We start from the raw sequence: 16,298 nt of genomic DNA, 5'->3' as shown, positions 1-16,298 counted from the left end.
GGGCGGCTAAGTGGCGCAGTGGGCAAGGCGCTCGCCACTAACGCAGGAGATGCTGGGTTCGAGCCCAGCTCTCGGCGTTGCTACCAGCTTGGCTGGTCGTTCATATACTATATATAATACAATTGGCAGTATTAGGGGGTGGAAAGCTGGTGGGTGGGGATCGGACGTTGTGGACAGCGACTTCTACAGGTCGGTTGGTGCGCCTGTACAGCAGAATCAGGAAGCAACGGGGGCGGCATGACCCTCCCACGCAGACCCTTGCCGCTGAGAGATCGCGCTGTGCAGGTGAAAAGATGTGACGGCTGCCTCCTCGTGTACCGGAGGGGACACGTGATGCAAGGCTTCGTCCACATTGCAGCCGACAGTGGGAGGCATGGCCTAACAACGTTCGAGACAGGGGAGGGTAGAATTTGACAATACGAAATTGGGGATGGGAGAAAATCTTTTAAATGGGTGACTTGGAGACTTGTGTGACTGGGAGATTTGTGTGACTGGGAGACTCGTGTGACTGGGAGACTTGTGTGACTGGGAGACTTGTGTGACTGGGAGACTCGTGTGACGTGGTAAATAAACATGTTTACAGGAACGTTTGGGAGTTGTATTTTGATTGTATTTAGAGTATATTTCCTGACTGTAGTGAACTAGACTAGATGTCTGCCCCACTTCCAGTGATGAAGCTAAGCTAGGCTAACGGTCCAGGCGTTCCCTAAGCCCAATGCATGCAGAGAGACGAAAAAGGTATGTATCTTCTTGTCCAACTCCAGGGAAGATGTTAAATAAGCGAATTTCCCAAAATGTTGGAGTTTTCCTTTAACACTTTCAGTGCCAGCAGGGGGCGCACGATTTAGTGCTTGCGTGCCACCACCCACTTCAATGATAGCGCTCTCATATTTGCGAACGCATAAACGACATCTTAAATTATGGCTATGCGTCTAATCTGGCCGTCGCTTATCAATGACTTGTTTGCAGTCAACATTGTCGAAACGGATTTTATTTTTTCTAAATCGGTTCATTTCCGTTTTATACCATTTTGAAAAACGCTCGTTTTTTGAAAGTTTCAGGGAAATATAAAGATTCTGTGATAAACGCCCTTTACTGGAATATACAAAAAACTGTCATTTTTCGGCCTATTTATGAATAGTTTTCAAATAAACGCTCGATTATCGATAGTATACGTGTACTTATGCACGCTATAGAAGCGGGCTGAAAAATCGATTATCTCATTTCCTGATCAGCACACACACAGGGCACACGTTGATAGCTCTGTGAAAAAAGCTCCGATTATCCTAAGACTGGTAAAATAGATTCCTTACCTCAGATCAGATGTTCTCCAAAAAGATTATTCCAATTCCTGATCGCCATTCCAAATATCGATCACGTTTATTGATCCAACGCTGGGTACTGGAAATATGTATTCCACGCTGTTCTGGGGCTCGGCAATGAATCCGATCGTCTCTGTGACTTGTCTGAGAAGTAAAATGAGGAAGCAGGATTCCCCCCCCCCCCCCCCCCCATGTGTTTCATTCAATCCATTCCAAAGGGGTGCAGTACCACAGGGAGACGATAGGGGCGGTATTTTCCCAATGGAGCTCAGAGAGTTTGCAGCACTAACGTGAGGCTAGATTGATGAAATATGAATTCAAATCGCTAATAAAAAAAAAAACTAGATCTCTCGTCGTTGGCAATGAACGGTCGGCATGAACAAACGAGCTATCTCGTCGTTGGCATTGAAAGTGTTAACACATTCGGGGCCATTGGGATTAGACGGGCCCACTCTATAAGGCCAGCTTATCATAACCTTTCATTGTGCATGAGGCTGTTTGTAGAGCTAAATCTATACTTTATATTATTGCTATCTGTCCATTGTCATTGTCAATTGACACTATAAACCGTCCCTTCAATATGCCTTAAATAAATAATTCTCATCAATACGTTCACATTTTATAGCGTCTTGAATATGAACGTTATAGCAGAATGTTCTGGGGTATTTCCTGGAACGCGAGATATAGGGTGCTAAGCTAATAACGTTAAATCGAATGGCGTTTCGGCTATAGACAAGCTAGAGTTAAAACTCAAAATGCATATTGTCGGTATCATGGTCCACCATGAATGCATGAAAGGGGGGAACGGGGGACGTCGTTTCTGATTATTGATTACCAATAACGGCATTAGCCTCAGTAGCCTTATTCGCTGACCGGGTGGATGGCTATCAAAGCAAGGCCTGATCAGCATGAAATTGACGTCAAATCGCTCTTACCTGTGGCCGGTTGGACTGCAAAAAGGATTTCCCAGTTATCGATCGCCATCTGGTAGATCCATATGTCCAATGGCTGATGCTATATTCCTTTACTGCACACTGAATTCAGCGTCCCAAAAACTATTCTAGGCATTCGGCTACACGCATAGCTTTAGGCTAACAGAAAAGTCCATTCATCATAATACAACAAAAAAACACGAGTCTGTAACAGGGAACACTGCATTATCGAGACAGCGCCCCTACGAGGATCTGGCCGGTAATGCACTTTTCCGAATTCCAAGAGTAGGGTAAACCTGCAGTGCCGCTCGGTGACATTGAGTAGGATATTAAAATGGAATAAAAGCCAAAACAACTTTGCCACGTGTATATATACGTGGTTGGCCCTTTAAGCATGGCGCCGAAACGTGTATATATATACGTGGTTGGCCCTGAATGTGTTAACACTTTGAATGCCACCCACGAGTTCTCGTGTTATTACCCCCCGGGTTGAATGCCCACTCACGAGAATATTAGTTTTATTCGTTTTTTTATTTATTTATTAGCGATCTGAAATCATATTGCATCAAGCGAGCCTACCGTTGGAGATCCAGTCACCCCAGGCGCTCAGATGTGAAAAAAGCGCCCCCTATCGTCTCCCAGATGGTAAATCACCCTTTTGGATTGGACTCAATGAAAGGGAGAAAGGATTTCCGACTCCACATTTTACGTCTCACTCACGCAGCCGGCATCGACCGGCATCACTCCGGAGCCTGAAGAGCAGCGGGGATTATGTGTTCTACTGTATACACGGTTGATCAATACAATGATCGATTTTTTCGAATGGTGATCAGGAATTGGAATAATCCATTTGGATACCATCTGATCTCAGGTAAGAAATCTATGTTATCAGTCTTAGGATAATCAGACTCGTTTTCACGGATATATAAGCGTTTCCCCTATATGTGATATGGCTGTTTTGACTGTAAAAGCCATCAGGAAATAAGAGCAGCGATTATCAGCGCGCGGTACAAGCGTGCGTGCGCACACATATACTATCGATTATCTAGCGTTTATTTGAAAACGATTCATAAATAGGCAGACAAATGACAACGTTCTAGAATATTCCAGTAAAAGGTGATTATCATAGAATGGGTTGTTTTTTCCGCGAAAACGAGTGATTTTCAAAATGCTATCAAACGGAAATTAAGCGATAAAAAAACAATCTGCTTTGACAATATTGACTGGAAAATTAGTCTTTGATAAGCAACGGGCAGATTAGACACATAGCCATCATTTAAAACATAGATTAGGCGATATTAACGTTAACATTGGAGTGGATTTGGGCATTCAAGGGGGTAAAAAGGAAAACACGGACTGGCTCTCAAAGTGTTAAGGGGTTAAGTACTTAAGCATTACATCACGCGCAGGAGTGGTTTGTGACCAATAAACCATGCCTAGGGGTGGTCGTTAGACCCCCCTAGGCATGGTTTATTGGTCACAAATCACGACTGCAAGTGATGTAAAGCTTTTATACAACTGCTAGATTCATCCAACCTTATTTCTATACAATAAACACACATTAATCGAAGATTTATTGAAAAAACCATCCGCCAGAAAAAGTAGTTCCCACAACTACAAAAAAGACAAGTTGCCTCCATGTGGAAGCAGCTTGAAGTGCATCCAACCAAACTAACACATCCAACTGTGTATTATTGGAATGATTGAGAGAAGTTGCCTCATGTGGAAGCAGCTTGAAGTGCATCCAACCAACTAACACATCCAACTGTGTATTATTGGAATGATTGATTGAAAATTGTATTACCAGATGCAGAATGGGTACAATACAGTACGGCTCAATACACACAATTGTTAAGGGAATGCAGACCTACTTTCCATAGAACTTCATTCTTAGATGCTTCTATATAAAGTAGGTAAAACAAATTAAAAAGTCTTCTTTGCCCTATAGGAAAAAAACGTTTTCTTCGCCCTATTCTTTTATTTATTTTTTTAAACCTACTGTAGAGGGCCTAAACTTAACCAGTTGGAAACCAAGCGTACAGTAATAAAATTAGCAATCAATCAATCAATCAACTCAATAGGCCATGCTCACTTAGAACAGCGCAGCACCCAGCTCTCTGACTATCCCCCGCGTTGCAGGCAGAGTGTGTGTGTGTGTGTGCGTGCGTGCGTGCGTGTGTGTGCGTGTGTGTGTGTGTGTGTATGTGTGTGGGGGGGGTGTGTGGCGGTGGGTGGAGACTAGAGCGAGCGCTGACAGTCGAAAGGAAAAAGAAATTGAAAAAAAAATCGCAAATTAATCCATCAATCAATCCGCGATTTTTCTTTTGTTACAGAATGATTCAAGACCCATCAATTACATCATCCAACATTGTTTAAACAACTAAGACATTCGCTGTGACAGAATCGCTTGATATTTAGTCGTTTAGTCGCCATTAACATATCCATTTGTAAAGATTATTGGCCACCTTCTTGTGATCCGGCGGAGTGATGTGATGTGGGTCGGTTGTGGGCGGGTCCTGGGCCAGCAGCGTGGATTGTTGCCAATAAAGACGTGTAAAATGACTGTTTCAGCCAATCAGAATCGAGAAATTTGCATGCCGTTGTATAACATTGAGTAGCTTCCATTGTGGTTTAAGGTTTCTTATAGCCTAACCTCTCCCTATTATCTTAAAGGGATACCCTTCTTAGGCTCACCTCACAACTAGCCATTCCCAATAATGAGGAATTCTAACAAACCATATCAGGGAGCCCCGCCCCCTCCCCAAAAGGACAAGGGTAAAAAAACAAAACAAAAACTACTAAACTTCAAAAAGTATCCCTTTAAACTAGGGATGTCCGATATTATCGGCCGATATTGGCATTAAAATGTGATATCGGAAAATATCAGTATCTGTTTAAATTATTTTTTTTTTTTACATTTCTATAACCTTTATTTACCCAGGCAAGCAAGTAAGAACAAATTCTGGGGAGCTCCAGTAGCTCACCGCATATCTCTGCGCTATTTCTGCGTCGGGGAAAACCGTGCTGCGTCACGGATCTGGTGGACACGAGTTCGATTCCCGGACCCGCCGTCATTTATCAGAATGTCTTCCCCTGCTCTATATCCCGTTTCAACCTGTTTCTGTCGGTCATGCTTGACCAGAAAAGCGATAAACGCTAAAAAATAAAGTAAAAAAAATAAAAAAATAAATTCTGATGTTGTTATTTATTGTCAAAAGTATGCATAATGTTGTGTTCATTCCACAACAAGAGATATGTAATGTTAATTACCTGAAATTATTCCGTTTTTTGGGGGGGGAAACCCTGCATATATAGGTATCGGTTGATATCCGTGACACGCGCGCCCTGTGAAAACACGAGTAGTTTTGGGGGCCTACCACCCCCCCTGAAAAGAATCCTAGGGAAACACTGAAACGGTTAAACACGCCTGATCCCAGCCGTCTACTACACACCCGTAGGGCATCAGCAGGACGTCCAACATGAACTCCAGCAGCAGCTGCACAGTCTTTGGCTTCTCTATCAAGATGAAGGGGGAGGCGTTCTTGGAGGGGTCGGCGGGGTACTTCATGTAGTAGAGAGTGGGGATTAGCAGGTGCATCAAGCTAGGGTTGGAGAAAGAAGGTTGTACAAGATCAATGAAATTATAATACAGGAAAAGAAAGGAGAATATCTTCTCTAATGACAAATTAATAAAAATCAAATAATTAATTAGTGTCATCGTTTATGCCACAGAGGTCGATCTGTCAGGTATCGTAATCAACAAACTTTTCCCTCATGTGTCGAACTCTGTTTCTGTACAGATGTATGAAAGGATGCACCCTCCCGGTGTTGCTTTGTGGTGCTAAACCAAAGTAGCTCCAATGTCAAGTACACAAAAGGTATAAAAGCTAGTGCACATACACACAAAAGGACAGAGTTGACTAATCTCAATTTCACCTATTTACTTTGGCCATGTCAACAAGCATGCTAATGTTTCAGCCTAGTGGTCTTCATCAGATCATACGTGTGTGTGTGTGTGTGTGTGTGTGTGTGTGTGTGTGGTTCCTCACCTGTCTTGCTGTGGCTGTGGCTTGCCCTCCATGGCAGTGAGTAGGGTGGGGGCCAGCTCACACTGTTTACCCACCTCCAGACGAGGGTAGCCCATCTTGATATAGATGATAGTGAAATTCTACACAAAAACAACATCAAACATGATCAGACTTCATATCTCGGGTTAGGTTAAATCTAGTGAACCTATTTTTCAGCATAGGGATATGCTAGATCTTGAAAAACTGTGGCGCAATTTTGTCTATTACTTCCCAATTTGCTTTGTGGAGTGGGCTATCTAATTCAAGATCAGCAGAAACAAGACAAATGTGTGCCCTGTGATTTCTTAGTACAACCCACTTGTTCTATTAGATGGGGGGAGTGTTAAAAGAGATAGTTACCGTGACAAAGGAGGCTGCGGCTGGGTCCTGATACTGAACCAACAGAGTCTCCACTGGTAACTGGATCTTTGGCCGGCTCTTTATCCTCTTGTTCAGGTGAACCAGTAACTCCATCACCTAGAATGTGGGGGCCACGTGGAGTCGTCAACAGCAGTAGTTTTAAGCTGAATAAGACCTTGCTCTGCATAGAGGTAAATGTATTATTTCATTTGTAAAATATATCCCATTAGCTGACATCAGGAAATAATTAGGAAACACTGTTGACTGAGGTTGATCACTTGATTGCATCCTCTCTCCCGGGGTTTCCATAATCCAGTAATTACCTTATTTTTTTTTTACTGGGAAAATCTGTTGAAGTATGACATTTAATTCTCTCTGGTCATAATGTCTGGTGAAAATAATCCCAGAGTTGTCCAAACAGGCCAAGATACAGTAGCCTGCTTGATCCCCTCAGCAAGCAAAGACAGAGGGTTCTCTCCGTTTCATCTCTTCTAACAAAAAGGAGCTGTGGCTCAGCGCTGTCCATGGTGCTGAACTGGTCAGCAGAGAGGCAATCGCATTTCTCTCTCTCTTACGAACTTTCACTTACAGGAAAACAAAGACATTTGTTTTTTAAATGGATATCTTCTGAGGGTCTCTCCATTTATTTAACTCGACTCAACAACACAGGCAGCAGTCTGAGTTTTCCTGCAACAACATTATGGCTAAGCTAGTCTGACACTCGACTCATGACTTCGAGGATGCATTATGCATGTGATTCTATCAACAGGACTCATTTTATTTGGAAAATAATGTGTAAGAAAAAGTAACCAATTTTTCAATAATTCTTTATATAGACTCAATTGTTTTTAAGCTCAATAACTTTGTCCAGGACATTGAAATTTTTTCAAGTAGTTGACACCAATTTTTTCGGAAACCCTGCTCTCTACCTCTAGAACCTCAATGAGTGAGCACCACCTTTAAACATGTCCTCTAATGCATTTCATAAGGGTAAGCGAACAGAATTTTAAAGTTTTTTATGTACGGACAGCAGTATTCTTACCTTCTTCCTCACCCCCTCTTGAACACTGGATAGTTTGAGGAGTACAGGGGGTAGGAACTTGGATATGATGTCTTGCAACTGTTCATCTGTCTCTGCATGGCCCAAGCGAAGGAACACACGTTCCAGTTGATCTGTCAAAAACACAACAGCAACAGTCATGTTAACATCAGTGTGTTCCGTCTTGTTTACTCCGGGAACGTTCTGCGACGCCAAGGGAGGGAATGTTATGACAAGGGCATTGTAGCAGCTAAGTATGGTGGCATAGTAGCAGCTAAGTAAGTATGCATGCTTTTTTTTTCGTAGCCACAGTTTGCGAAGACGCTCTCCGATTGGCTAGCCCGCGTACAGCGAAGGCCCTCTGGGCTCTGGAGTCTGGGATAGAAATGTCCGCCTTGTACATATATTCTCTGCTTCGAAGTGGTTATGCTTTGGCCCTCTTTCGAAGTGGGTTATGCTTAGAATTTGGAATCAGGGCTGGTGGTCCATCGCCCTGCTCTAAAGATAAACTCTAAGCATAACCCACTTCGAAAGAGGGCCAAAGCATAACCACTTCGAAGCAGAGAATATATATGTAAAAGGCGGAAGAGCCCTTCGGAGCTAAACCAATCAGAGAGGGTCTTCGCTGTACGCGGGCTAGCCAATCAGAGAGCGTCTTCGCAAACTGCGGCTACGAAAAAAAATCATGTGCTAAAAGTATGGTGGCATAGCAGCAGCTAAGGATGGTGGATAGCAGCAGATAAGGATGGTGGGATAGCAGCAGCTAAGGATCATGGTGTGGGGGGGGGGGGGGGGTTGGGTAGGAGGGGTGGGTGGGGGACACTGTACAGCTATACAAACAAAACTGTACATTGGAATATTGACAAGACCATACTTGGTAATTTACTGTACATTGGAGGGGGTTGTGTTAGGACATTTACAGGGGCCAGTTTCGAATTGCAGTCTCCCGTAGGTGTTTTTTGAGAGTGTTTTTGGAAGTGGGTAGTGATTCACATTCCTTTACAGCTTTGGGTAGGGGGCGTTCCACATTGATGTGGCATAATTGCGAAACGTGTTTAGTCCCTTGTTTGAGCCAAATCTGGGTTTAACATGATTTGTGGAGCTCCCTCTGGTGTTGTGATCGTGGTATTCACTGACCTTTGGGAAGTATTTTGACATGTACATGGGTACCTTGGTCGTGTAGTGTATCTTGTAGACCAGTCCCATTGCAAGTTGCTGTACTCTGTCGTCTACTCTAAGCCATCCTAGGTTGTCAAAGTGGGCAGGGGTGAGGTGGGTTCTAGGAGTAAGGTCAAGCAGTAGTCTGACCAGTTTGTTTTGAGATGTTTGTAATTTTGTTTTTAGCGCCTTTGAGGTGCTTTGGTACCATGAGGTGCAAGCATAGTCGTAGTACCCTTGAATGAGTGCTCCTGCCAGAGTCTTCAGGGTATTCTTGTTTACCAGTGAGGAGATCCGGTACAAGAATCGAGTTCGTTGGTTGACTTTTTTTATTACATTGGATGCCATTTTGTCACAGGAAAGATTTTCCTCTAGGATGGAACCCAGGTAGGTAATATCTTCTTTCCTTGTGACAATATTGTCACCCACTGTAACTGAGAAGCCGTCGGTCTTGCTGAGTTTGTTATTTGAACCGAAGAGAATGGACTCTGTTTTGCCCATGTGTAATGATAAAGTTTGTTATCAGCGAGCCATATGCAGATTTTGCCTAGTTCTGAGCTGAGGGTTTTTTCAACCTGTAACTTGTTCTTGTCAGAGACCAGCAGGGCTGAGTCGTCCACAAACAGGACCAAGTTGCAGTCACAAGCTGACGACATGTCATTTGCATAAATTAGGAACAGTAGCGGACCTAGTATGCTTCCTTGTGGAACACCACAGTTTACTGTGAGGGGGGGGGGGATAGGGTACCGTTTACCTCCACCATCTGCTCTCTCCCCTCCAGGTAGGATTGCATCCAGCTCACTGATAAACTATCAAAACCAATTGCTTTTAGCTTGTCAATCAGAATGGTGTGATTGACAGTGTCGAAGGCCTTTTGTAGGTCCAGCATGACCATGCCGCAGTATTTGCCCGCGTCCACCTCTTGTTTGATGTGGTCATTTAAATAGAGAAGGCATGTGTCAGTGGAGTGGGATGTTCTGAAGCCAGATTGGAATTCGTAGATTAGATTTTTTTCCGCAAGGTATTTTTCGACCTGTTCGTATACAATTTTTTCCATGACTTTCGAGATGGAGGTAAGGATAGAAACAGGGCGGTAGTTGCCTGGGTCTAATTTACTGCCTTTTTTGTGCAGGGGGGGTCACTCTCGCAATTTTGAAGTCCTTGGGGACATGTCCCTGTTTTATGGAGAGGTTTATTATGTGTGTGATGACTGGGGTGATGGCGGCTGCTGAGTCTCTGAGGAATTTGGAGGGGATGTTGTCATGGCCAGTGGCCTTGTTAGGTTGGAGGGCGCTCAGTTTTTTGAGTACCTCATCTGTTGTTACCGTTTCCAGTTTGAAGTCGTCTTTGTGGACCCCTAGGTTCTTGTAGTATGCTACTATGTGTTCTACCCCATAATGCCCTGAGTGGGAGGGTAGTTTGTTTACCAGTGTTGTGGCTATGTTTGTGAAGAAACTATTTAAGTAATTGGCTACATCCAGCTTTTCTGTGATGAGCGTGTTGTCCTCTTTATGTTTATGTTTGAGAATCTGGTTTTAAGTTTTTTACTGCAGCCTAGTTGGTTATTGAGTAATTTCCAAAGTTCACGTGGTTTGTTTTTGTTTTCCTCGGTTGTCATTGATGAGTGGTATGGTTTGAGAGAGGTGTGTCCGATATGTAGCTACACCTGCATCTGCCTTCATGGAGGTATTATTCTAGCCCAAACTACTGCGCCAAGGCAACGACAGCAGCACCATCCAACATAATGATGGTAGATGATTTGTTTACTTTGCGCCAATGCATAACGTGCTGAAACAGTTAGTGGGAGGATGTTGAGCAGCAAAGAAGAGGCAAGCGGTTATAATCATATGCTTTGTCAAGTTTCAGACTTGGATTGTCAACTGGGTGAGTGAGTTGCATGGACTAACAATTCCTCATCCAGGCTGCCCAAGCTTGGCTGACAAGATGCTGTAATAACCTACAACATCCATCATCACCCAATAGTCCAACCAACAGCACTCTTATTGTTGGCATGGATAGCTAACAGGCTAGCTAACTCCCCGACATAGTCTGGCTAGTCACGCAGTTTGATCTTTTCCCTGCCAAATCGTTAGCTTTTCATCACCAAAATGACATCCCATCAGATTAACCCCGAATGGCAAAAACTGTCGTTCAATATACACATATTGGTCATCACAGCGTAATGAAGATGTATTCCACCGTGACACTTCATTTTGACCATGACTGGGCAGGCGGCCTTTTGACGGTTAGCGTGGTAGCTAGGTAGCGTTAGCCACATGCTAACGTTCATGCGCCGGCAAAATAAACAATCTGTCGTTATTTCACACATGTTATGATTGTAATAAAGAGCCAGACTGATTCATTGAACCCGTATTTTGACAGTCATACACAAGAGCAACAACCTAAGATGATAAGAATCACTAATAACATATAGAGAAACTTACTGAGTTCATCTTGGGCAGCCATGTTTGCAGAAAGTCACAGGCGACCCTCCCAGTCTGCTGCACAGAGAGCACAGTTAGAGATGCGCACAACCACCGGTGCCACTCCTCTAGTCTCTACTGTCTGCCAGAAGTATTCCACTTTATTAATAATGCGAGCATAATCTAGTCGTTTTATAATCATATACCACCAATATAAACGTCAATGTTTATAAACGACCAAAAACAGTCTTCTGAAATTCTAAGTATGGAACATGTATGCGGGCTGACCTTTGATTTTTTTTGTAATTCGAAGCTTCAGGGCTGAGATTCGATTTGAATTCGAAGCTCCGAGATAATAATAAAAAATACTAATAAGTTTTTTTTGGGACTTTGTCAGTTGACTTGTCAAAGTTTAAACCTTTTTAAATCTTAGACAAACAAAACACTTTGCTTTCATGAAATATTGTAAGCCGTCATTTGAGGCTTTATAAAAGCAGCACAATGAACACAAATCTGTCAGTGCAGAGTCCGACCTCATCTTAAATAACAAACAGCATTGCTTGTTGTAGTTAACAAAGAGAGGCAGAGTTGATTTTGCAAAAAAAAAAAAAAAAAAATTTAATCCAATTTTATTTTCATATTCGAATCCCATGCCCATCGAACGAAGCTTCGAAGTATTTAAGACAGCCCTAAAGTTACATTATTAAAGCTGCAGGGAATTAACCATTCAATCGATCATATTGTAAAGTAACTACTATGAATAATGTGTTTTGAACAAATATGCTTTAGCTAATATTTTAATATTGACCAAATATACAAATACTGAGAGATGCTAGTGTAACGTTACATTACAGTAGCATAAAGTCTGGCCTCGGCAGGTTGGTCGTCGTCGTCGTGGGGGTGTTGTTCCAAGTCGTCTTCTCTGCAGCCTGTCGCCAGATCTCACAGCGCCTGGATAAGTAGTCGACGGCGTCAAAGCCAATCAACATACTGCTCGGTCCGTGACGTAAACAGCGGCCGCGTTCCCGGTCACAGGTTTTACAGCCAGGCCGCGTGCAGCTGCACTGTATTCCGTGCAGCCCGGCTGCCGCGCAGGTGACCTGGAACGTGGCCCTACTGTCACTATCAGCAGCTGTCATGTGAAACAGCTGGGCGAACAACGCAACAAGGGGGATAATAAACAACAATACGATACAATTTTTTCCCAAACCAAGGTAAAATGCAAACTATTCTCACAGATACGACCTGAAAGGTGTCGTTTATGATTATTATGCATGATGTTACGTCAAGTTAAACGGAGGGGTGTATAATGTTCGAGACTCGCTTGCTTTAGCTATCCAAATGAGCTAACGTTAAGCTAGCAAGCAGTTAGCATTGCCACCTAAACAAGTTGGCACAGACTGATGCCACATGGGGGCACGGCGCCCTGCATGCCTTGTCGTTGTGTTGTTAAACTAACACGATATTGCCAAAATAGTCCATGCATTGTGCTAATGCGATTAGATTAATCATTTGCGCTTCGCATTAAGCCAGTTAGCCAGCTAGCTGTGGGCCTAGCCTCTGCAGCAGCCACCTTGCAAGGGGCATTTAAACCCCCACTCAGTGTTGCATTGTGTGAGGTTAGCTAGCGTGCTAGCTCAATCAGCTCTTTTCATTTACCTCCCCAAACAACTGTTGTTTTTATCACCAACTATTATCAAGTCAACTCCTATCAAGTTGAATTTAGGGAGTGTCCTTGCTTATTGGTCAACCATCATCATCAGCATGAAGCCAGCTGAGCTAGCTAGCGCCATTACTTGGCATCACAACAAAACGTAGGCTAGCTCGTTAGCTGCCAAGGCAGACAACAAAGATGCAGCCAAGATTTAAATGTTAGCCACTTTTCTTGCAGTTTTCAGAGGTTGGTTATAATTCACTATTGGATGTACGGACCTTGATGAATGTTCCTAGTTTTGATTAAGTTTAATACTGATGAATAATGGGCCTTGTGAGGACGAAACTGTTGGTCTTATGCTTTCCACTTTTTTATTCTTGTTGACAGAGTAAGGTTGTTTGGTGCAATATTTCCAAAGACAATAAAGTTTTTTTTTTCTTCTTTCTAAACTAAATGCACCCTTCCCCGCGACCTGTTACATAATCCGATGTATCGCGTTTGGTTCGTCTCAAATAACACCGGAGAAAATAAAATCTGAATCTCAATAACATCTGAATAATACGAATCTGACAATGCAACCCTTTGTCCCAATGTGAAGTAAATTTGGAGTTGGGAGTGGGATGGGACTGGGGATCGACATCTAGTACGAGATGTCTGTTTCAACGGGGATCAAAGGATCAGCTAGACATTTGGTGGATCCTGACCTCCATCTAGTGGTGAACTTGTGTATAGCACACAACAAACAAGCAGTCCAAGTCCTCTTAATATTATTGGGTTTATTTCTTAACTCTTTGCCACGCTGTTTTTCCATCTGTACTCCCTGGCGCCAGCGTTTTTTGACCATTTTCACGATGTTTGCAGAGATTGTATATTATATATTATAGCTATGGAGACAATAGCATTGGAAAGGAAATATGTATACTCCAACAGGGAAAAAAACGTTTAGTTCTACATACCTTCGTTCCTACACTATCCCATGCTAAAAATCGCCCGTTTCAAAATAATCCAGTTCCGTTTCCTGGAACTTGAGATATGACGTGTTTTGTGCGCATATGCGCATTTCATGTGGGTTGCTCGCCTGCCACCTATATTATTTCCAGGTTAAAGGTAACATGACCATAGTAGAATGATTCTCAAACCATGGGGGGGGTTCCGGAATAGTTTTCTCTGACGCTGGGATAATTACAAAGGCATGTTTTATCATGTGGTTCGGTAAAATAGACGTTACCTTTGTCAGCAGGTCCACCAAAACCCTGTCCACTCTTGCTCCGAAGTGTCTTGGGTCAGAACAATAAATAACGTTAGTTGGCCCTGGCAGTGCCCAACAGATAACGTTATCGTTACATCCAAACAGCATGTTCGAAAATACTACAATCCAACATAGTCTGGTGAAAACGCACCTTATGCTATGGATGGATCGTCACCGTTTGTCCTTCATAATAATCTCCAATAATTCGCTCGTCTAGGCGAGCGCCATTGCCGAACGTTATTTGCCCCTAGTCTGGAGTGCTCTCAACTCTAGTGTCGGCGACTACCGCGGAGCGGTGAACAGATGTTACATGCTCGGCCGGTTTGAATAGTATTTTTATGATATACCAGAAGTGCTGAGTCCAATGTAGTCTGGTGAAAACGCACCTTATCATCCATAAGTGTGATCGTTTTGTCCTCTTCATAATAATCTCCAATAGTTCGCTCGCCATTGCATAGACAGTCCGCAGGCTAGTGGCTACGACGACTCTGGCCAGCAGTGAGTGAGCAACCCCCTTCCCCACAGTAAACTAGCCCAGATCAAAAGGTACTGCCACCTATCAGGATTCGATCGTCATTCTAATTCCAATTCACACAGAGCTCACACAAGAAGGTCCGGCGGACTGTTTAGAATAAACTTTTTTTAAACAAGTATTTACGTTTTGGGCGGCCAACGGTTGGCTTTGAAAAACGAGAATACTTGTTTTTGGCGTTCAATGAGTTAAGCTGACCACCTGCTTACCCAGTCTTGTCATACAGACTCCACAACTGTCGACAAAAACAATTATGAACTTTTAATTTTCTATGTACCACTCCACCATACACATTGTAGACTCAGGATTGATTGTAATGACACATTGACTAATCAAATGTACAGTATGTGGATGCGGCCACCACTAGTTAGTTAGGCTATGTATACATTGTGTAAAATTGTCTCCATAGTAGTTTACTCATATTTTGGTCTAAAGCAGACAGAGCCTAATCTTAGTCGTCTCTTCCTGCATGATCTCCTTCTGCAGGCTCTATCAGGTGAGGCACCAGGATGGCGGGGGCAGAGGTGTTCACCCCTGCAAACCCCACCTGCAAGATCATGACCTTCAGGCCCACAATGGAAGAGTTCAAGGACTTCAACCAGTACCTGGTTTACATGGAGTCTCAGGGGGCACAACGTGCAGGCCTAGCTAAGGTGTGTGTGTAGAGAGGGGGGGGGGGGGTTCTATGTATTTTGTATGCATGCATGACTAGGCTATTAACCACCACTCCAACATTCTATACACAAAAGCATTATACATTTAATTTATAGTATCAAATATTGCCATACTGTATGTGGTAAGAATAGCTGCTACTTGTGATAATACAAGCTGCCCTTCCCTTGTATGTACTGTGCTGGGAATACATCATCATCATCATCATCATCAAACCTTTATTTAGAGCTTCTAGGCCATTGAGGTTGCCCTTATTTATGCCAAGTAAACAGACAGTTAAAATAAACAAGACAATTACAATTAAAAGTAGTAACGCAACAAGATGAAAACTAAGGACATCAGCTGATCATGGTTTTGAACTGTGCATAGGTTGGAGGAGTATTTCTCTTTAAAGGAACACGCCAACATTATGGGAAATGCATTTACTGTCTTCTCCAGAGTCTGACAAGGAGAGTCCGACAACGAGGTAGATACTCATTTCCTCTCTGTGCATTCAGTAGAAAGCAATCCGTCTGCAAGTTAGCTTAGTACAAATTAGCCTAATTGAAGTCGATGTGTTTTTCATAAATATCATTATTGCACCTCTCTACAAGACAAACCAACCGTATTATACAGGAGACAGTGGTGAGTATCATACAGAGTGACGTCGAGTGGTTTAAGAGTGGAAGCAGCAGCATGTCTATAAATCACATCACCATAGTCCAAGACTGATAAGAAAACTGCTTCAACAATCCTTTTCCTACTAATAAAAAAATAAAGCTGGTTCTGTTTCTGTACAAGAAGCCAATTTTCTGTCACAACCTGCTGGCAAGGTTGTCTATATGGTATTTAAATGTAAATCTCATCGATGCCAAGCTATTTGTGACCGTCTCAATGCTAGAACCACTCAC

General features: G+C 43.0%; 2 protein-coding genes across 4 annotated transcripts in view; one reads left to right on the top strand and one right to left on the bottom strand.

Moving 5' to 3' along the window:
• The window catches only part of ecpas (Ecm29 proteasome adaptor and scaffold), a 98,234-nt gene extending 86,860 nt beyond the window's left edge, over nt 1–11,374 (bottom strand). The window contains exons 1-5 of the mRNA XM_084319080.1: nt 11,323–11,374; nt 7,724–7,854; nt 6,682–6,798; nt 6,304–6,422; nt 5,707–5,856 (exon numbers count right to left, since the gene is read on the bottom strand). Of these exons, the coding sequence (XP_084175206.1) occupies nt 5,707–5,856; nt 6,304–6,422; nt 6,682–6,798; nt 7,724–7,854; nt 11,323–11,344 (539 nt within the window). The 5' untranslated portion in view covers nt 11,345–11,374. The remainder of the gene's footprint in view (nt 1–5,706; nt 5,857–6,303; nt 6,423–6,681; nt 6,799–7,723; nt 7,855–11,322) is intronic.
• A 1,004-nt stretch (nt 11,375–12,378) lies between these two features.
• kdm4c (lysine (K)-specific demethylase 4C) overlaps nt 12,379–16,298 on the top strand; it is a 111,629-nt gene continuing 107,709 nt past the window's right edge. For all 3 annotated transcript variants that reach the window (XM_084318960.1, XM_084318959.1, XM_084318961.1), the window contains exons 1-2: nt 12,379–12,515; nt 15,223–15,389. In XM_084318960.1, coding sequence (XP_084175086.1) covers nt 15,246–15,389 — 144 coding nt within the window. In that variant the 5' untranslated portion in view covers nt 12,379–12,515; nt 15,223–15,245. The remainder of the gene's footprint in view (nt 12,516–15,222; nt 15,390–16,298) is intronic.

Source organism: Notolepis coatsorum (genome assembly GCF_963971535.1).
Source record: "Notolepis coatsorum genome assembly, chromosome: 7".
Classification (NCBI taxonomy): Eukaryota; Metazoa; Chordata; class Actinopteri; order Aulopiformes; family Paralepididae; genus Notolepis; species Notolepis coatsorum.
Note: the sequence above shows the minus strand (reverse complement) of the source record. Positions and strands in the feature narration are given on the sequence as shown.